Source organism: Cetorhinus maximus, chromosome 14 (genome assembly GCF_964194155.1).
Source record: "Cetorhinus maximus chromosome 14, sCetMax3.hap1.1, whole genome shotgun sequence".
NCBI classification, from domain to species: Eukaryota; Metazoa; Chordata; class Chondrichthyes; order Lamniformes; family Cetorhinidae; genus Cetorhinus; species Cetorhinus maximus.
Window position 1 is genome coordinate 11,300,798 of NC_135892.1, and position 23,045 is coordinate 11,323,842.

Consider the following 23,045-nt stretch of genomic DNA (forward strand, 5'->3'; position numbering starts at 1 on the left):
GGCAACCCCTGCGCGCTATGCACATGCGCACTGCCGAGCCGCTATGCTAAAACCGCTCATATTCGATTTGTCCACCACTCGATGCAAACATGTCGGATTATCCTTCGTATGGAACCGTTATATTTATTTTGTAAGGCTCTGGTCCTAATTTGAAACCTTGCCATTTTCCTCACGTGCCAACATGACGGCAACGACCGAGCGCATGCGCATTTAGTGGAGTTGCATCCACATTTCTAATATTCGATTATTTTATGACGCTGAACACATATATTTAATCCTACGAAGTGTTAGCATGCTAGGTTTAATCTTTTTTCCGTCTCTTCTAATTTGAGTATTTACCAACCGTGACCTGAAATGACTACAGGTCCCAGCATGCGCTGGGAGTGCTGCACATGCGCAGTCAGGGGGCTGACTCGGTAGTGACCCTGATTCCCTTCTCCTTCCGCCGGTTGCTGGGTGCAAAATGGCGAGCCCCGAGCCTTTAAATGAAGAATATCCGACAGAAATCCACGAGTTCTTGGTGGGGTTCGAGGAGTCACTGAAGTCTGCCGATGGAACATTGAGGACCCTGATGTCGGTGCCCAGGAGTGAGTTGCTCCAGAAGGTAACCAACCCTTTGGTCCTCCACAATGGCCCAGCATTTACCGCCCTGACTAGCTTCTTGGACCTAGGGTTGCCAACTCTCCAGGATTGGCCTGGAGTCTCTAGGAATTGAAGATCAGTCTCCATGGACACTGCTAGCATCGGGACCTTAAAAAATATTGTTTTGATTTTGTAACATTCTTTGAACGTTTCCCTTTACCAGATGTAAAAACACTGAAAATGTGAGGAAAAGGCTTTTTGGCTGACAGTCAAGCATTATCCCATTGGATAATGAGTCTTTTTGCTTTCTAATTTGTGCAGGAAGGTAGTGTGTTACAAGGATGGATGTGTTGGCTGACTAGTGGCTGGAGTGTGGGGGCAAGTCATGTGGTGAAACCTCCAGGAATGCATTTAATCACAGTTGGCAACCCTAGTGAGACCTCAACTGGAGTATTGTGTATTTGGGAAATATGTGAAAGCATTTGGAGAGGGTACAGAAAAGATCCATGAGAATGGTTCCAGGAATGAGGCACTTCAGTTATGTGGATAGATTGGAGAGATTGGGGCTGCTCTCCTTGGAGAAAAGGTTGAGAGGAGGTTTGATGGAGGTGTTCAAAATCATGTGGGGCCTGGACAGAGTAGATAGGGAGAAACTGTTCCCTCCCACTTGTGAAAGGATTGAGAATGAGAGGGCTCAGATTTAAAGTAACTGGCAAAAAAGAGCAATGGCGATGTGAGGAAAATCTTTTTTACGCAACAAGTGATTAGGATCTGGAATGTGCTGCCTGTGTGCATGATGGAGGCAGGTTCAATCATGACTTTCAAAAGGGCATTGACAGTCACCTGAAGAAGAAAAATTTGGAGAGCTACAGGGAAAAAGCACTAGGTGAATTACAGAGAGCTGGCACAGAGATGATGGGTTGAATGGCTGCATTCTGTGCTATGACCATTCTATGATTCTACCTTATTTCAGAGGGCAGATGAGCCGTCCACATTGATGTGGGTCTGGAGTCACGTATTGGCCAGGTAAGGATGGCAGATTTCCTTCCCTAAAGCATACCAAAAATGTGATCTCCCTAGAGTGGGTACAGAGGAAATTTCTCAAGATGTTGTCAGGAATAGACAATTTTAGCTATGAGGGAAAAATTGTATAGGCTGAGGTTGTTTTCTTTGGAACAGAGCAGGCTGAGGGGGGATTTAACTGAGGTGTTAAAAAATGGAGGTGCCTAGAAGGAGTGGATTGGAAGGATCATCTTCCTTTGGCAGAGAGGTCAATAACCAGGTTTTAGCAGCATCAGTGAAATTATGTTAACATTAACTGTTTTTCTGTCTCCACAAATACTGCTGATCTGAGTGTTTCCAGCATTTAGTTTTTATTTCAGGTTTCCAGCGTCTGCAGAATTTTGCTTTTGCAATAACCATGGGGCACAGATTTAAAGTCGTTGGTAGAAGGATTAGAGGGGAATTGAATAATTGTTTCACCCAGAGGGTGGTGAGGGTCTGGAACTCACTGACTGAAAGGGTGGTAGAGGTAAAAGCCCTCAGTGCATTTAAAAAAAAACCCACTGGATTTGCCCTTGAGGTGCTATAACCAACTGGGCCATGGGTCAAGATCTGGAAGGTGGGTTTAGACTGGATAGCTGAATGACCTTATATGCTGTAAATCTTTCTTTGTTTCTAGTAAACTGGATGGGTTTTTTTTTTTATAACAATCCAGTACTGCTTGGTTGCCATTACTGATGCTAGCTTTTCATTCCAGATTTTGTGTATTGCTGAAAAAAAGAGACTTGTCGAAGCTTTTCGACTTACACTCATCAGGCCACTTGCAAGAATACCAATATAAGGGGAAGACAACAATTTATACTGTATGTTGTTATGATCCCAGCTGATGTTACTACAGGACAACCCAGATCCCAGGGTGGAACCCATCTTGATACATCCTAACTTTTATTTTTTGTTTAGATATGTGGAGCGTGGCTACTGAACAGAGTCACAGGAGTCAGCTGATGAACTTTTAACAAAGGAATAAAACATTCATTAAACCAGAGAAGATGAACTATGTTGCAATACTCCTTCACCCATAACTGTACCTTTACAGATATATACAGATTTGTAAGGATAACACAAGTTACAAAAGCTATCTTATACTCTAATGTTCACAGTAAGAACACAGTCCCATGTAAACCAATAGGTGACCTGTGGCTAGGTACACCACACTTTGAAACCAAGTGACAGATGTTACCCCAAACAGATGCTCTCCATAGATGCTTGTGTCACTGAGCCAACCAGCCTCACTGAATTTCATCTTTCACGTGAGGGTTTCCAATCTCCACTCTTGAAGAACTTGCTCTGGAACCTTCTCCCAAACAACTCTTTCTCTCAGATGCTTTCCACAAGGATCACCTCCAAGGTTTTGAACTCTCCTTCGGATATTCCTTTCCCCGGATCACCATGTGCACTCAAGCTTCCTTCCGTGCACTTTCTTACACTGACTCAGCCATGCCAACAGAACACTGTTCACATGCCCCTAGTAAACAGTTACAGACCTTCTGCTGTCCCCTTGGATCTTCCGGCTTCTTTATTTAAATCTGCTTCCTGCTTTCTTCTCTTTAAGCTTGGAGCCTTCCTCTCTGCTCCTTACTTTCACTTCCACAGAACTGTACCTTTTCCAGATTCCTGTCCTTGTGCTTTGATTAGACTGTCCTCTTGGGACCTTTCCTGTTCCACTGCCCTGGATTTGGGGACTTTCTACTTCAGTTTCTGGAACTTGCTTCTGCAGTCCCTTCTGCTTGTCCAGCCTCTCTGGCAGCTGGCTTCAACTGGACTCAGACTGCTTTTCTTTTTGTGTGCGGGTGTGTTCGTTCCCTCTCTGGACCCCTGTTGCTCGACAACAGCACAGTTTTTTTTTAACCTTGTTTTAACTTACCGAAACCACTACCCCTCTTGATAACACAGCTCTCCACTTCAAGGGTCATCAAGCCCATTAGAATTGCAGGTATAAAAACAGAGAGCGTTAGACCTGCTGTCTCCACTCAAAAAGGAAACTAGATCCCAGGTTTCACTGTTTAACCCACAAATAGAAAAAAACTATAAATTGAACTTAAACTTAAGGATATAACTTATTCCTAACACGCCCTAACTAATACACATAACTAACTTAAACTGTCTCTATTTCCTAACAATGTGAAGAGTGTGCTGATTGGTTGGCAAGTGGCGTTGCCATGAAGAATGCACCACTGATGGTGACTGACAGTTAACTGCCAAGCATTGTTTGAAATTTATACCAGGCATCTTGATTCTGATTGGTCAAGGCATTGCCCTGAGGAATGAATCAGTGAATGGCTGCCACTTATTTTATTCAGCTGAAACAGGCGCAATGCGTGTACCTGTTCTTTGCTTGCTAAGAACAGATCCCTGTGTATTATATATATGCGTGTATGTATATATGATACACATACATATATTAATGCAGCTGCCTGGGTTAAATTTCAAACAATGCTTGGCAGTTAACTGTCAGCCACCATCAGTGGTGCGGTCTCCACAGCAACACCACTTGCCAACCAATCAGCACTCTCTTCACATACAGTATAAATTGTTGTTTTCCCGCTTATATTGGTACTCTTGCGAGTGTCCTGATGATTGCAAGATGAAATGCTTAGACATGTCTTTTTTTTTCAGCAATACTCAAGTTCTGTACTACCAAACGACTATCCCAGACGTCCTTAAATTCAATTCACTGAATTTAAGTCCCACAGCTGCCAGTGGAGGGATTTGATGTCACACCTTTGGAGCGTTAGTCCAGAAACACAACCCTATGTTCCCTTGGGTCTGCTGTCAGCAAGACCCCAATAACTGATGCAAAAGTGAAAAGTTTTACACTGATGCTGGGAAATCTGAAATAAAAAGACAGAATGCTAGAAATCCTCAGCAGTTAAGGCAGCATTTCTGGAGAGAGAAACAGAGCTAACATTTTGGGTAAATGACCTTTTATCAGGACCTGTTCCTCTCCACACTTGCTGCCCAACCTGAGTGTGTTCTGGTCTTTTCCCTTTTTAATCACAGCATTTAGCATTCATTTCAATATCAAGAAGGTGGCTACCAGTGAGGAAGATGTATCGCTGCTAGCTCCTCCAATCAAAACCAATTCGTAGTTTATCTCTCCCCCACCACCACCACCACACCCCCCAAAACCCTGTTACATTGTGATTATTTTTTTAAAAACAGAAGCAGAATACTGTGGATCCTAGAAATCTGAAATGTAAACATTAAGTACTGGAATTTCACAGATACTACCCGACCAGCAGTGTATTTCCTGCACTTCATCACCTTTTCAAACCTATTGTCTGTTCCTCAAAGCTCACCCTTCTCATTCCAGCTCTACAGTCTAATCTTTTCCTTTCTTGAGCCCTTCAATGTGTTTCTGCCAATTAGTCCCACACTCACTTCTCCCACGGTTTCCTTTCCCTGTTTGATTCTGTCAGTCTGCCTTCATCTCATCCACACCATGGTCAATGTCACCAATTCTGCTTATGATCATTGCCATGGTGAGTTATGCCTCCTTGAATCCTCTACGTTGCCTGTGATTTGATTGGCTATCTATGCCTTTCACAATCTTGGGACATCTCCTAAGTGCTCCCCAGCCAATGAACTTTTTATTTTGAAGTGCAAACGATTACTTGGTGGGTGAATATGGCAGGGAATTTAGACACGGTAATATCCCGTAAACATTAATGAGATTACTGACTGTTCTGTGCTGGGTGTTAAATGAATGTAGGCAAGGGCACCCAGAAATATCTTTGGGTTCCTTTGACAGCACGCCATAAAGCTGGCAGGAGTTTTAGTTAATGTCTCACCTGAAAAACAAATGGCACACGTACAATGCAGCACTCCCCCAGTGTTACACTTGACATTTTGGCTTGGGTTATTTACTCAAATGCTGGAATGGAGCTTGAACCCACAACCTGGATGTGGAGGTGAGCGTGTTGCCAAACTGATATTTAAGATTTGTCTTCAATTTTTCATTAGCCTCCTAAGATCCATTTGATGCAAACTCCCAACTCACCTGTAACTTTGCCACACTACACAAGGATGATATTTTAAATTTGAGGCGTTGCTGGAGTGGGAGCCATTGCTGGCCGTGCCTTCAGCTGCTTGGGCCCTAAACTCTGGAATTCCCTCCCTATAGCTCTCTGCCTCTCTTTCCTCCTTTAAGATGCTCCTTAAAACCTTGGGGCCTAGACAACTGACCACATGGCCACCAATGGTGGAGCAATTATATTAAGGAATGCACAAGAGGCCAGAGTTAGGAGTGCAGATATCTTGGAGGTTTGTGGGGTTGGGGGAGATTACAGGGATAAGGAGGGGGCGAAGCCATTAAGAGATTTGAAATCACAGGTGAGAATTTTAAAGTCAAGATGTTGCTTGACCGGGAGCCAATGTAGGTCAGCGACCAGAGGGGTGACTTGCTGCTAGCTAAGACACGGACAGCAGAATTTACATGATCTCAAGTTTACGGAGGGTAGAACATGGGAGACCAGCTAGGAGTGCACTGGAATAATTGAGTTCAGTGGTAATGGCGGGGGGGGGGGCGGTGGGGGGCATGGATGAGGGTTTCAGCGGCAGATGAGCTGAGACAGGGGCTGTCAGGCGATGTTAGAGGTGAAAATAGGCGGTCTTAGTGATGATGTGAATGAGGTTGGGAGCTCATCCCTGGATCAAACCTGGCACCATGGCAGCGAATGGACTGGCAACAGTCTAGATTAAGCCAGGGAGAGGAATGGAGTCGGTAACTAGGGAATGGAGTTTGGAATGGGGAACAAAGACAATGGCTTCAGCCTTCCAGTATTTAATGAGAGGCAATTTTTGCTCATCTAGTTCTGAATGTCGGATATGTAGTCTGTTAATTTGGGAGTTGAGAGGGGTGGTGGTGAGGTAGAGCTGGGTGTTGTCAGCATACATGTGCACACTAATGCTGTATCTTCAGATGATTGTCATTGAGGGCAGCATGTAGTTGAGAAAATAGGAGGGGGCCAAGGATAGATCCTTGGGTAAACACCAGAGATATGTGCGGGAGCAGGAAGTGAAACCATCTCAAGTGATTCTCTGTGATTAATTAGATAATGGAACAGCATGAGAGTAGTCCCACGCAGCTGGATGATGGTGGAGAGGCATTGGAGGAGGATGATGTGGTCAAACGTGTCAAAGGCTGCAGACAAGTCAAGAAGGATGAGGAGGGAAAGTTTGCCTTTGTCAGAGTCACATACAATGTCATTTGTGACTTTGATAAGAACAGTGTAGGCATTTTCCCAGAATGGGTGTGCTTAAAATATAACTAACATGATGATAAAATCATTTTTGTGGTCATGGAAATCAGGCAGAGTGTTTTATGCAACCTTTGAGAGATGATACAGCTGAAACATCAGTTAAAAGCCCTGCTCATAAAAATGGCACTCAATAACACTTAATGAAAAAAATAAAATTATTGCTGGCTTTGTAATTCAAGTTCAGCTCTTATCCTAAATTGGCTGAGTTTCTCTGCCTTTTAATAAGTGTGGATATTTTTTTTCTCGGGCATCACCTCTCAATTTTTCACAATGATCTAGAATTTACTACGTTGCTTTCGTAAGTGCAGTCCGTGCAATCATTGGAAAATTCCAATTTTTTAAGACTTTGGGTCAAGCTTGCAGATGCGAAAGTAGAATTGCAGCCAAGTTCTCGGTTGATCCAAAACTATTAACTTGCTTAAGCTGAGAAAATAGTTCAGATTTCATAAATGTCTGTCATCGTGTTCGTAACGTTCCAGGGTGAGTTTGCTGCTTGATTGTGAACAATTTATCGTTTGATACAGCTTCCATAAACATCTCCATTGTGCAAGTTAAGCTCTAGTGTCTAACTCTAAACTGTTGCTGGAGGCCCAGGCATTATTCCTTTTTTCATCGAGCACACTACAGTTTTGTTTTCTGAAGAGATTATGTTTCCCTGGCCAAGTTCCTGTGAAGTTGGCAGCTGTCATTTACAGCAGTGTTCTGTCACATGTACCCACAGTGCAGAGTTAAAACTATTCTGACTTTGTTTGCCTTTAACAAAACCTATTTCCTCCTTTGTTTCCATCTAAGGATCATGCTTCTGATTTAAGGTGGACAAAAGAGGTCCACAGAATACATTCAGTACATACAGGAATCCTGAGCAGTGCCACAGCTTATACCTTTTTGTTTGCTGGCTTCGTGAGCATTCATGCCTGAAATGTTAAAGTAGCCAATGCAAACTATAATATTCCACACACCAGCACAGCGTGTGGTTCGATATTCAGGAGGCCAAGTCTTAATGTAGAAATAATAAGTCCTAGTGCTTTAAAAGCTATTTCAAGCCTATTGACAATCCTTTCCCAAAGCTACAAGGTGCCACAGCAAAAGTCTCATGACGGAGCTCCGGTCAGGGCATGTGGAGTCAGGGGCCAGTTAGTAGGATACATTGGACGATGGCTTGAAATCTTAACATGAGAGAGAGGAGTAAGCCATTCCACCACTCTTGCCTACTCTAGATGTTCAATAAGATCTTGGCTGGTCTGATTGACTCCGCTTTCCTGCTTGCCTGTCCCCATAACCCTTGACTCTCTTGTCGATCAGAAAACTGCCTAACGCAGCCTTGAATATATTCAATGACTCAGCCTTTGCTGCTGTCTGTGAAGAGAATTCCAAAGACTAAAGACCCTCTGAGAGACCCTAAAATCAGAGGGTAGGATTTATGAGAAGATTCTCAGATTGGCAGAAGGTGCAAAGTGATAGTCTACAGGGATAATAACTCACATAGCACCTTTAACGTAATGAAACACCCCAAGGCACTTCCCAGAAGCTTCATAAAATAAAATATAACACTGATCCATATGAGACATTGGGACAGGTGGGCAAAAGCTCGTTCAAAGAGGTAGGTTTTAAGGATTGTTTTAAAGGAGGAAAGCGAGGTAGAGAACTGGAGAGGTTTAGGGAAGGAATTCCAGAGCTTTGGGCCTAGGCAACTGAAGGCACGGTGGAGTGATTTAAAATTAGGGGTGTCCAGGAGGCCAGAATTAGAGGAGCGCAGATATCTTGGAGGATTGTGGAGCTGGAGGAAATTACAGAGATCTGTGCTGGGACTGCAGGTTTTTTCTAACCGTACAACTAACTGCTTGGACTCCAGTTGGAGTTATGGTACCATTTGAAGATGATGCTAAATTGGTGATTGTAGTGTATGATGTCAGCACCGTAATACAGGAAGGCATAACTAGGCCTGCAGAGTGGGTGGATAAATGACAAATGAAGTTCAATATAGCAAAGTGTGAGGTATTTCATTTTGATGGAAGGCATAATGAGGACATTCATTTCTTGTAAGGTAAGTAACTAAATGGGACAAAGGTCTGGGGTTGCAGATACATAAATCACTAAAGTCATGCAAGCTGCTAAGGCCTTAAAGTGTGTGAACAAAGTAATTTGGTCCCTTTTAGAGGAATATGGAACTTAGGTTAGACCACGCCCATTAGAACACTTCTAGCACAGTTCTAGTTTCTATACTATTAAAAGGATATTGGAGAAAGCGCAGAAAAAAAATTGACAAGGATGTTACCAGAATTGAGACGATGCAACCTGCAAGGAAGCGTAAGCAGCCTGGAGTGGCTTTTCTGGAAGATTTAGGATTAAGAGGAGATTTGATGGAGTCTTTAACATTATGAAGAGGTTCACTAGATTGCATGTGGGGAAGCTGTTCTCACTTCTGGGTGAGTCCAGAATTAGGGGGCTAAATATTGTAGGTCACACTGCAATATGGTGTGTTTGTAGCAAATAACATTGAAGCATTTAAGGGAAGGATTGATGCGTACTTGAGAAAGGAATATGCAGGCAGAATGGGAGGCGCTACTTAGATTCAGACTAACTGGCCTATGTCAGGGTTTGCACTCCACAATAGCTTCCTCTGAATCTGTGCTGTAGATTCACAATGTGAGTTGTTTGAACTGTTAATTCACAGAATCTCACAGTGCAGAAGAGGCCCTTCAGCCCATCGAGTCTGCACCGACACGTGAGAAACGCCTGACCTACCTAACTAATCCCATTTACCAGCACTTGGCCCATAGCCTTGAATGTTATGACGTGCCAAGTGCTCATCCAGGTACTTTTTAAAGGATGTGAGGCAACCCACCTCCACCACCCTCCCAGGCAGCGCATTCCAGACCATCACCACCCTCTGGGTAAAAAAGTTTTTCCCCTCATCCCCCTAAACCTCCTCACCTTGAACTTGTGTCCCCTCATTACTGACCCTTCAACTAGGGGGGACAGCTGCTCCCTATCCACCCTGTCCATGCAAATCGTCCATGATTTGGCTGCATGATGACATTACCCTCCAAATTTCCACACACAGCATCAGAATCTTGCTTGAAGATGTTGATGTGCCTGCCCCTATTAATAACACTTCATTGTTTCCATTAATGTTTTTTTTCTGAAAACTGAATTATTGGGCTAAATGTAACAGGCGCAGTGGTGATGGTTGTAATGGGAGAGCCAAAGCCAATCTTGCTGCAGCCACTTCCAGGAGCCCTAAGCAGACACTTAGCTGCCTCACTAAATTATCAGACTGCTTACCCTAAATCCAGCACTGGATGAGCAGAAATTTCCACCGATTCACTATTTTTGGTCTCCGCTCCAAACAACTACTGACTCCATCCCTCTCCCTGGCAGCAGCCTGTTTGTTTGTAACTTTGGTGTGACACTTGATCCAAAGATGAGCTTCCAACCTCCTGTTTGTGCCATCACTAAGGCCATCTATTTCCACTACCGTAACATCGCCCCATTTCAGCTCATCAGGCTGTTGAACCCTTCATTCCTGCCTTGGTTACCTTTAGACACGACTATCCTAACATACTCCTGGCTTGTCTCCCAAATTCTACCGGCTTGGAACAAGATAGCTTGTGACAGGAGGGTATAAATTAGGGTAATTAATTAAACATTTGCAATTGTCGGACATGCTTGAGAGAAATATTTTATTAACATGGAGTAACTCAGAAGTAACTTGAATGTTTCATGAATCCTGACATTCACAGATCATAAGTAGAGATGTTTGTAATTGTTACCTGCATTTTAAAATTAAGTTTTTCACATACTACTGATTGTTGAATAATTTCACGCTCTATTCATTGGATGCCTCATCATTAGTTCAATGTATTTCGCTGTATTTTGAACAAATTTGGGAGTCTATAGAGTTGTTAATTTTCTTGATATTTTTCTTTTATTCGTTCATGGGATGTGGGCATCACTGGCAAGGCCAGGATTTGTTTCCCATCCCTAGTTGCCCTTGAGAAGGTGGTGGTGAGCTGCCTTCTTGAACTGCTGCAGTCCAGGTGGTGTAGGGCCAGCCACAGTGCTGTTCGGGAGGGAGTTTCAGGATTTTGACCCAGTGACAACTCAGGATGGCGTGTAACTTAGAGGCAAACTTGCAGGTGTTGGTGTTCCCATGTGTCAACTGCCCTAGTCCTTTTAGGTGGTAGAGGTTTGGTTTTGGAAGATTCTTGTTTTGCTAATCTGGACGTTTTGTTAGTCTAACCAGAATTTTTGCAGGAGAATGGTTTGTCAAAGGGAATGTAGAATATATTATGTTTTAAATAAAATATATTTTTGAAAGTAAGTACTCTATTAAATCTAGCAAAGAAAAACTCTTTCACTGCAGATCAATTTTGATGTTAAGTGAATCCTGTTCCAAAAACTGATTGCTTTATTAGCCTAAACCTTATTTTCAGAGTAAAACTGCACCTCAATGATTCTTTTTCCTTTTTCAGTTGGACCCTCTTGAGCAAGCCAAGCTGGATTTAGCCTCTGCTTATGCATTGAATTCAATGTTTTGGAGTAAGTATTGCTGATCTTTTGTGTGTCTGGTGGATGCTATAACATTTATTTTCCATTTTTTTCCCCCCGGAGGCATATTGTAATAACCTGTTTCTTCTTTGCTTCTTAGTATACCTCATCACACAAGGAATTAACCCCAAAGAACATGCTGTCAAACAGGAATTGGTAAGATAGTGCTTGTGGTCTGTGCATGGTCTTGGTTTTAATCGCTTGGGTGGTCATGAGTTGTCAAAAATATCATTACAAAAGAACTTTTATAGCCAGCAACTGACCTTAAGGCTACCTCCCACTATTTCAAGTTTCAAAACTATAAAGTATTACAGACTCTTCAAAATCACGTGGTACCCAGGTGGAATTGAGAGAGAGAATCTGTTCTGATGGCGGTTGTAGGAGGTGGGGGGGAAGGTCAAGAATCAGAGAGAACAGATATAAGGTGATTGGCAAAAAACAGCATGAGGTCGACCGGTTTAATGCAGAGAGTGCTTAGGATCTGGAATTTGCTGCCTGGGATTGTGGTGGAGGTAGATTCAATCGTGACTTTCAAAAGGGACTTGGATAAATACTTGAAGAGGAAAAAAACTTGCAGGACTAGGGGAAAGGGTGGGGGAATGAAACCAGTGAAATTGCTCTCGCAGACAGGCAGCACTGACATGATGGGCCGAATAGCCTCATTCTGTGCTGTAACCATTCTACATTTATGATTTGTGGTCTGCCCCTTGAACAGTGACACCATTATGATTGAACATGGATGAGCTGTAACAAAAATGTTGGAAAAACTCAGCAGGCTTGGTAGTACCTGTGGAAGGAAAAACAGTTAAAGTTTCAGGTCATTATGAACAGCTTTCCCCACTTTTACCTCCTCTGGGCCTATCTTGTGACATTATCATCCCCTTTTGTTTTGCCCCGTCATCTCTTTTGTTATTTCATCTCTCCTGCCTTCCACCTATCACAGACCTTCCCTTTTATTCTTTCCTCCCTCTTTCCCTGCTTCTGTACTTGTTTAAAACCCATTACATTTCTAACTTTTTCCAGTTCTAATGAAAGGTCATTGATCTGAAATGTTAACTATTCCTTTCTCCACAGATACTGCCAGATCTGCTGAGTATTTCCAGCATTTTCTGTTTTTACTTTAATCTTCCAGCATCCTCAGTATTTAGCTTTTGTACAGAATGAGTTGTCGAGAACTCTAGTTGCTGGTATCATGTAACTTTCTGGGATGTTGCATCATTTAAAAAGCATTATTTTTGAATGTTTCTACAGTATGTGTAATAACTGACTGCGGCAATACTCAAAGCACAATTTTGGTTGTAATTTTAATTGTTGTGGTTCCTTCAGTGATCTACATAGGTATGTCCCTCAGTCAAACTTCCATCATTTGCATCCACATCAAACAAAAACACAGTTTATAACCTGTTTATTCCAGTTGTGAAACCTACAGTAATTTGTCTGATATCGACTTGAGTCGGTGGAACATATTTCTGAACATTTGATAGATTTCTATTGAACATTTTCTGCCGAAGTGCATGTGTACAGTAAAATCTATCATCTAACAAGAAGGGTGGGAAAGAAATGTGATATTTGAACAGTTTAGAATGACCCAGTGTCTCATATTGAATTTGATGTAAATCCTATCACAACATTAGAAACTGCTGCAGTTTGGGGGCCATGAATACCATCTGGATTGATTTTTTTTAAAATATATATATATATATTGCTCAGAGAATCCTGACATTTGGCTGCTAATGTTTCTTGCAACAGCAAGAAAAATTCAAAGCAAATCATTGTGCACTGTGAAGAGAAAAAAAAGTTAATCAAATAAATCGAACATGGGAAGTTGCAGTCTTGCATAAATCACTCAGATGGTGTCTTGCCAAGAGGCTAGAGTGATGGGACTGGGTTGTAGCCAGATCTGAGTAGAAAGTAAAGTTAACTCCCCAAAGTGAGAAGTTATGGGAGCAAATACAACAGATCTGAAAATATGACCCTTAAGAAAATGCTTGTGACAGGCTTTGAATATTAAATACTAGAAGGGATTTTAATAGTTTATTGGTGGTTGTTATTCTTTTGTAGCTAAGAGACTGTTGGTGTGTATTTCTGTTAATCCCTTTAACTTCAGTTAACTTCAAACTTCTTTGTCATAAATGCCATGCTGATTGGTGTAGGCAACCATGGTCTTCCAAACTTGCTGATTGTAGCAACAGTAGGTGACCTTGTTGGAGTTCTGGTTAAGCCAGCCTTTAATGTTGTCTAGCTGCTTCCTTTCACTGTTGGCCTCTTGCTTTTCGTCCATTAACCCTTCTAGTGGTGATTAGGCTGCAACCCTTCTGCCCAGATAACATGTGGAATATCCAAGGAGATGCTCCCTCCGTCAACAATGTATACAGTAAGTAGTTTGAAGGATAGGTAAGAAGGATGACACCAAGAGAACAAGAGAACTCTTAAATAATATCAAAACGGAGTTCTGCAAATATGTTATCTGCAAGCTTCCACCAAGAACAACAAGAATATCAAAAAAACACATTATCTAATCATTTAAGGGAAATTTTTTTTATTCATTCATGGGAGGTGGGCATTGCTGGCTAGATTAGCATTTATTGCTCGTTCCTAATTACCAATGACGAGGTGGTGGTGAGCTGCCTTCTTGAACCACTGCAGTCCCATGTGGTGTAGGTACACCCGCAGTGCTGTTAGGGAGGAAGTTCTAGGATTTTGATCCAGCGACAGTAAAGGAACAGTGATATATTTCTAAGTCGGGATGGCGTGTGACTTGGAAGGGAACTTGGTGCTCCCATGCACCTGCTGCCCTTATCCTTCTGAGTGTTAGAGGTTGTGACCAAGAACTGAAGATCTTAACCGCTGCTTTTCAAATAGTGCATGGAATCTTGTGCGTTCCACCTAAGGAGCTTTGTTTGGTTTAATCTGAAAGGCAGCACATCTGACAGTGCAGCACTCCATCGATTCTGCACCAAAGTGAGACAGGTGTCAGCCTGGCCTGTGCTCAAATTTCTAGAATAGTTTGAACATACAATCTTCTGACTCTCCTGATGGAAGAGCACTACCGCTGAGCTGAGTCCAGCATCTAAAGCGATAGTTGAGAATGGGATCGCATTTTCCAAATGTAAAACCTGATAACTTGAAACAATCTTGTGTGGCCTCTTGTGTATTGAATGCCACTGTAAAACTGGAAGTCTCCACCTTTTATGTCATCTTCTAAAGTCTAAATGGTTTTGTCCTGTTTTGTTGCTGCCACTAAATGGAAGATTGTAGCCTGCGGACATTGTTGCAAATTGGCTACCATCATTTGCCAGCTTTTATTTAATTTTTATTTTCATTTCATTCAACCAAATGAGTCTGATTTTTATCCAACCGGTGAAGTGAGCAGTTTTCGGTGAGCCTGTATGTGACAAAGTCAATGTCAGCACTTCATTTTTGGATGCTCTTTTAATTAGCAGTTCTGTATAACTTGATTAAATATCACTTCACAAATAAAACTGCTCAAAATCCATTAGATTAGAATTTCTTGAGTTTGATGTGATATCTTACAGCCAGCTGCATTGTGGGGGAAAATATAAACTCAGCAAGGGCTTCGTCACATTTTTCATTCTTTTTTAAAAAAAAAACACCACTGGGCAAAGGAGGAGGCCTTCACAAGTAATCGTCTCAATTCACCAAACACTGGTACCTTTAAGATTTTTGATCTATACATGAGTTCTTAATGTACCTGAATTCTGAAGATATAGGTTATGCATAAGGAAATGATGAACTACGCAGAAGTAAGTACAATAAAGCATGCTGCCTTTCAAGGGCAGGTAGCCACTATTTGTCTGCCCATTTCATGAGTCAGTGTTCAGGATGACCTATTTGCTTGAAACATCAACTCCTTGCAGTCAGAAGGAACATTAAAGTGCCTGGTAAATGATGTTCTGGCTACAAGTGTCCAACTATTGCTTTTGGGGTTATAGAAATACTGGATTAATTGGATGTTACGACATTGGCATCTTAACGGTCTCAACTAGATTTATTTCCGAGTTGCATCCTGTTAACCTGCTGCAAATTGTGATTTAAGACGGCAGTGATTATGCCTCTGTTGCTAATTCCTCAAAGTGCAGCTTTTTGATTATTAGCCAGGAGCACAGTGACCACTGTGTGCCACGATACCTGCTGTTAGGGTTAATGGGATGATTTGAGCTCCAGCTATGGTTAGTGTCTATGCCCTTGTTCCTCCTCCAGGTTAATGCCTCTGTCCCTCTTTCCCCTTACTAAAACATATTCTTGAATTTGTAGTTAGAGACGATTCATCAGTATCAGCTTCCATGTTTTGAATAGCTTGAGCTTGATAGTTTTATGATGCCGTCTGAACCTGCCGTATGATGCTCCTAACTAGTACTCCAATTGAATAGAACCGATTTTGTACTGGGCAAAAAGGTTTGGGGGGGGATGGGGTGGGGGTTCTGTTGCGTATGCCTGTCAAAGTTATCTTGGCTGGAGTAACTTCAAATCAATTATAAAAATTTTTAAAGATCTCCTGTAGTGGAGTTGGGTGTTTAGCCGCTAAACTGACCCACCTTCTTTAAGACTACTGCTCTTAAAAGACACATTAAAATAATTGTAGCTGCATATAATCAAAATCTGTAAGATTGCAGTTGTAACAGTCATTTCAGACTTGAAGGTCACTAGCAGGGTTTCACCTCTCTTTATGATTGTTCTGCATTTGTGACATTCAAGTTTTAATTTTTAGCAAGTTTTAAAAATGTAAAATTTAAAAAAAAACATTTTTACATTTTCTGTCTCTCACTTTCTTTCTTTCTTTCCTTACTGCACCTGATTTGACATTAGATTCACCCACTCTGCGCTTCCTTCCCCAGCCCTTGTGCAGTTTATTTTACAATCCTTCAATGTGATTGATTAACGAAATACAGTTTCTTTCCCTGTTCACTCGGGTCTCATGCCCTGCTTCCCTCGGTGTGATGTTATTGGCTTGATGTTTCAGCAATTTGCCATGCAAAGAAATTTAGGAAACTCAATGTGCAAGGGTAAGCCTAACTAACGTCAGGCACCGTCAGGCTACGGTGAATGATGGTCCTGTATTTTTCTTATCCAACAAGCCAACCATTTGAAAGGTACAGAGGAATGCTCCAGGAATAGTAAATACTAGAGCCAGAGTGCCTGTAGCCTATGTCCTTTCCAAAACAGTTTTAAATTATATTTAAATCACACTGGGTCCTGATCTGCAGAAACTAAATGCTGAATAAACACGGCCAGAATTTAGTTAGTAGCTTTTAACTCTGTGGCTTTAAAGGGCCATAGCTTCACTGTAATATAATTATAGAATTATATGGCATATGCTCCTGTTCCTTTATAATGCAAGTTATGTGATGTAGCTTGCAACACCATGGGTCATCATCTAGCAAATGAATGCTTATATATAGCAAAAATATATTCCAGTAATTAAGTAAGATAAATGGAAGGTAGTGGGGTCGTTTAAGCCTTTGGCATGGTCACCTCAGGCCCAGGTAAAGATTTCCTGCTCAGGGTTGCAACCAAGGCCAACGGCAGAATCAGCAAATCTTGGTGGTGATGACAAAAGAGCTAGAACTTTGAGGGACAATGCCTACTTATGGGCAGAGGATCCTCCTGGAAGAGGACTTAAGCACACCTAAGGAAGGTAATGGGAAACTGCCTTGTGTACTCTTTTCCCTGGTCATATTGCTAATTGAAGTTTAAAATGGAAGGCTCCTATGAGCAGCTGAAGAGGAAAGCACAAGATCATGAGGTGTGGAGAAATGAGCAGAGAACCTGCCCTTAGGCAGATCACTACCACATACTGTGTTTAGGAATATAGGAGCATGTTTCCACTACCTTTTGTGCAAAAGATGTGCTTCCTGATATCACTACTGATGACCTACCTCTAATATTAAGATTGTGTCCCCTTGTTCTGGATTCCTCTCCCAATAGAACTAACATTTCTATCCTAGTAACTAGTGACTATCCTATTGATTTATTGTTTTAAACACTTCAATTAGATCACTCCATAGCTCTCTAAACTCGAGGGAATACAACCCAAGTTTATGGCTGTTAGGATCTGCTTCTGCCATATTGTGTATATTTTCTCATCCATGCCACACTTAGGATACTGGCAGATGGGTGATTTCTCTGTCCTCTGAATGAAGGAGTCACTGGACACTGGAGAACTACCGGTAGATTGGAAACAATCTACCATAGTACCCATTTTCAAGAAGCATGACAAAGCAGACAAAGGCATCCAATGACCATTAATCTTCTTTCCTTGTAAAATAAAATGTATTGGGTAAACTTGAGGATTATCTGTACAATAATTAGCTAAACAACAGTCAATCATGAAGAGAGAGCTCTAGACTGACCACCTTGATCTTTTTTGGGAAAATAAAACACCTAAGTGATCTGTGGTAAGCCCAATCTTTACTTAGACTTCAGAAAGGCATTTGACAAAGTTCCCCATGAAAGGCTCTTGGTTAGCTCAAAGCCTGAGGTCTGAAGGTAACGCTTGGGAATGGATAAGAAAGCAATGGGTACCTGTTAGTGGTTCTTTCAGGGTGGGTACAAGTAATGAATGGTGATCAGCGTTAGACCAAAACTTTCTAATCTACATTATTGACTTGAATTCAGAAATTCAATGCAAATTAGTCAGACTCACGTGTGAAACAGAGCCTTAGACTTGGAAGAGGTAGCTCAGAAAATACAAAATGAATTGGCCAAAGTATGAGCAGTAGTAGATGTAGGTAAGTGTAAAGTGCTGTGCATGATGAAAACAGATGCTGTAACTTGTGCGTGACTGGTGTTGAAATAGCTATGGGTGAAATTGACCATGAAGGTGAAGTGATCAGAGAAATTTCTGATTTTCAAGATAGAAAACAATTTTATGGAGTTACCATTTCTGTGTTAAATTAATTTGCGAGAATAGGACAATAGATACTGGTTCAATGTAGTATTTGGGAAATTTAGAACTGATAATCAGGAAATACTTCACACAACGAAAAATCAACACAGGGGCTGGACTGAGTATAGAATAGCAGAGGGAAAAATATCAATGTTTGATTCAAGAAACTTCATTGGAAGGGAAGAAAGTAAAATCAAACCTGTTTTATGGATCGTTTAACATCATAAATTAGAAAATTGGCTTGCATTCTTTTTAATTTTGGTAATGACTGTGCAATTTAAGCCTGCCAGGTGTTTCAAAATTCCAGCCAGGGTTGACATGCAGTGTGTTTTTCGTGTTTTGAGAGAGTGCTACTCCCTGAGGCTGAGGGAGATAAGATAATTAGAATGAGGAAGACTTATGAAATGCACAAACTGCCAAAGCTGTAACCATGCAGAGTTATTTCTAATTTTCAAGTGAAGCTTTAGAACAGTTTGCTCATCTCAAGTTCTTAATTCCCCTCCTTCCTTGGTGCCCTTCATAAGATGAAAACCATGCTGTGAATGATTTACTAGTACAACATAAGCCATAATTACTACTTCTTATTCCAGATGCGACTTTCTCACTGCCTCGTATATTTATTTCTTCGCTGTAAAGTATCTAGTTCAGCACTTAGGCTGAAAGCTTTTTTGGCACCGTTATGACTGTCCTGACCTGTCCAAATGACATTTTCATCTGGTTTTCATCACTTTAAGACAACATGTCTCTTGATGAATATTTCGAAACCTACTTTCTTTTCTGTTTTTTTTGTTGGGAAAATGAAGTCAAAACTCCATCCAGTCTGCCTGGCTTTCAACTGTTCCTTTGCTGTTTGTAAAACTCATTTTGCTGTGGTGAAACATCTAGGCGATGAGACCAAGTCGTTCCATTTGTACCTAATGTATTTGGAGAGGGTTGCGTATAACTGATCTATGAATTAAATAATTGTTTTGTTGTGGATTATCTCAAGTGTGCCATAGTTTGGCTGTTAACAGTTCGGCTGTGGCTTAAGCTTTTTGTGACGTCACTAGCCAACAATAAGTGACGATAGCCATTCTGGAGGAGACTGTCCCTCTCTCTCACTGGTTCTATGTATGTTTGAACTGATGATCGCCATTAGAGCTGATGATGATGTTTTGGCTGAAATAATATAATCTGTCATATTTGCGCATGTATCCAAGACACCGCTGAATTTGTTGCTCTTTTGATTTGTTCAGTGGTGTTTTTGTTTAATTTTGTCTACTATGGTGGCCCTTTTTCTGAACTAGAATTTTTCATTTTGCAGCACTTGAATTTTATCATCAGTGTGGCGGCTACACTGAACGCGGTGGGTGGGGGGGGATAGAGTGGCTTCTGGGGTGACTGGATCAAACTAGATTTTGAAATGGCTTTGCTGATCTTTGCCTCCTGGTGGGTGTGAGAGATTTAGCAGGCCTGGTGGGGTGGGTGTGGGTGGCAGGGCGGTGGGGGGGGGAGGAATAAAAGCAATTTCATTTGGAATTTGTGCAAACGTTTTGAAATTGATCACATGGGAGATAATTCAAAGAGTTGTTTGTCCAAATCACTTTTTTTTTTGGTAGTGTGATGTCTTTTTCACAATTCTGGAACATAAAACTTTATGGAGATATGGGAGGGAATTCTGAGCCTTTTTGTTGTTTGACATGAAATTTGTCCACTTTTTTTAATCAAAGTGGCACTATATTCTTTAATTCTTGTGCCATTTTACCCTCGTGGTGGATTTTTAAAAAAAATAGGAAATGCGCATGGTTTTGTAGTGTGAATTAATTCTTAATTTCTGAGGTTTTACAAAAGCCTTACACTTGCTGAAAGTGGTTAAATGTTGAAGTGTTGAGCTTTTTTTTAGGCGCCTTTTCATGTAGATTACTTGGGTTAATTGTTGCACGGAGAGCATTGAACAGAGGGGAGTGATTACAATGAAATCTAAAAGAAGGGTTCAGATGACTATAAAGTGAGCAAGGCTCAAGTGGTTTTATTGTTCAAAGCTTAGCAATATTGCTTCACGAATTCACTCTTGCCTAGATATATTTTTTTATATACTTTTCCTTTTAAAACTTAGATGCGCACAGTTGAGTCAAAACTGATTTAGGGAATGTGCTAGGTGTCTGCGCAAGTGTTTTCTGCTCTCCTCTTCCTCCCCCACCATTCAACTTTATGTTTAAGGCCCTTGTAAAATTGGAATGGGTTCAGTGCCATAGGGAGTTTGTTGAAATGGTGCAAAAGCATTTGAGTTCATTTAAAAAATGTATCTAATTGAAAGTATGACAATGTTCTACTCTCATGACACGGGTTGTGTTGTATGCAGTGTCAGTTTACTTGCGTAAATGCTAGTATGTGTTCTTATGCAGAAGGCAGGCAAGATCAAGTTGAGGTTAATCACTGTCTTCCTTGAACTATAGTGGATTGGAGACGCTTCTCTAAAGTGCCTTTTTTTTTGGTGTGTGTGTGTGTGTGAATTTGATGTTGTAGGAGCGGATAAGGACCTACATGAACAAAGTGAAAGAGCTAACGGACCGCCAGAAGGCATCGCGACTGGACAAGGGAGCAGCATCGCGAATTGTTCGGAATGCATTGTGGGAGGCAAAGCCAGAAGGAAGGTCAAAAATACCATCCCAATCGTCACATCATTGAAAAAGCAAAGAAAATTCAGTATTGTAAGAACAAACGAGGAGTAACTTTGACAAGAGCTTTCCTTGTCACGCCACCGGGTGTCAGTAATGTTTAACATTATAGTTTGTTTTTATTTTTTGTTTTAAAAAAAAGTTGCACATGAATTTTTATTTTTCTTCCCAAATAAATTTACAAGAAATCACTGCGGTAATAGGCAGCATTTGTCTTCAAGTATAATGTTTGAGAACTTATAACTTTTCAAAGGTCTTTTTTTTTTAAGCACCTAGGTCTTTTGTAAGTAGTTGTTCCCATTTCCGAGGTTGTGCGTTTTTATTTTAAAAGAAAGTGGTTTTTGATGTAATTTGAATACTACAGTACATTCTAGCCCTGCTTAACAGACAGGCTGGGAAGCGTGTGCTTCCTCTGTTCTAACTTAAATCACTATATAACCAGCATGTGATGCCAGACCCAAAAACTCAGTACAAACAGGTTCCACTACATTGACCTCAGTAACATAAACTGCGCTCTGTACAATAGTGTCATGAGGATATAGCTACACACCATTTTATGTAGACCTGAACAGAATGGTTTCATTATTAAGTAGTTTAAAAAAAAATTGATACCCATTTATTCATTTTCAGTAGTTGGGAACCAGGCACAAAAGTTTTTTTTTTGGTAACTGTTTACATAGTTACCAGTTGGGTGAATCAATGAAAGGGCCCTTCGACATAACTGGCGACCACCAGCACCATGGCAAAGCAGACATGCCGCAAGGAAGGCGGTGCCAACTGGCATCCCAATCACCCAGAGAGTGGTCACTGGTTCTGCAGGAAGAAGGGGCTGAGGCCAAGAAGCTGTTCAGTAACTGAACAGGCCTTTACGATCAGGAGGAAACTGAATACAGGCAACCTGGTCATTTTAAAGGGATGAAACAAATGAATGTGATTGAATATTGGGGAAATCGATCTTGCCAAAATATACAGACAATATCTTGGGGGTGTATTTTGTGGCCTTATTTTGGAGCGATCAGGAAAAAACAAACCTTTTCCCTTTGGTTCTTCGCCACATCACTGGGAATGTGGAAGCTTTATTTGCATTGTGTTTTCATGTTTGTAACGGTTTAGGGGCGAAAATCTTGCTTTGGGAGTGCCTCTCCTGATATTACATACATTTAAGTGGGAAACCTTGTTACGATTTAATTACTAGGTTCCAGGAATGTATCTACTATTTAAAATGAGGTACTCCTGTAAGTGAATTGATTACAGTCTATTCCAAATGATTGCCGTAGCTCAGCTCATGCTGAAGAAGAGCCTGCTGCAAGCCTACTTTCCTTTGCTGTTTAAAATACCATGAAGTTGGCACTGGCCAATTGACCATCCTGATGCCCACTTTTGCTGCTTTGTGTTTTCACTGGTAACTTGTAAAGTTGACTTTATTGTGTTTGGTGAAGTGAAGTTCACAATGACTACCATTCATTGATGTGACTGTAAAAAGAATTAAGCCTGAAAGAAATTCAGTTCTCTCCTAGTCTCTTTTAAAATGCCAACTTGGGGAGAAGCAAAGCTGAGCATTTGAAAATGTTTGACTCTTCAAGCAGTGCAATCTTAATGATGCCAAATGTCATTTTGAGTAAATGATCGGTGTCAGTCAAATTGGTAGTGTCCTGCATACCTGCAATGGTATACCTTCGATGTAAGCAAATATTCTGAACTGTTACATTATACGTAAGTAAATTTTCATTTTAAATACACACTTATATACACACAACTTTTGTAGTCATCGGTGTTGTGACCTCAGAAGTTTTGCTTTAGTATTTGTTTTCATTCTACACTTAAATGTTTTTGTTGGCATTTTCCTAACTCTCTAGTTTATAGAGTAGATTTAATCTTTCCTAGAAAAGGGCTTACTTAAGGTTTGAAAATGGTGTAGAATAATAAGCTGAAAGTCAGCAAGTGTTTACATGAATTTATTGGTGTTTGTACATAATGCTTCCTGTATGTGACACTTTACTGTAAATTAAAACAAACTCAGCTTCA

At 41.1% G+C, this 23,045-nt stretch overlaps 1 protein-coding gene across 1 annotated transcript; it reads left to right on the top strand.

Moving 5' to 3' along the window:
* The first annotated feature begins 395 nt into the window (after positions 1–395).
* c1d (C1D nuclear receptor corepressor) lies at positions 396–23,045 on the top strand. The gene is made up of 4 exons (XM_078556491.1): positions 396–604; positions 11,381–11,447; positions 11,557–11,612; positions 20,869–23,045. Exons 1-4 carry the CDS (start codon positions 464–466, stop codon positions 21,028–21,030), a joined length of 426 nt encoding a protein of 141 aa, XP_078412617.1. The 5' UTR covers positions 396–463; the 3' UTR covers positions 21,031–23,045.

Excerpts from the sequence above, each read along its gene's own strand:
- c1d (XM_078556491.1), top strand. The coding sequence starts at position 464 with ATGGCGAGCCCCGAGCCTTTAAATGAAGAATATCCGACAGAAATCCAC. Across the intron at positions 605-11,380 it reads GGAGTGAGTTGCTCCAGAAG|TTGGACCCTCTTGAGCAAGC; the intron begins GTAACCAACCCT and ends TTCCTTTTTCAG. Across the intron at positions 11,448-11,556 it reads ATTGAATTCAATGTTTTGGA|TATACCTCATCACACAAGGA; the intron begins GTAAGTATTGCT and ends TTTGCTTCTTAG.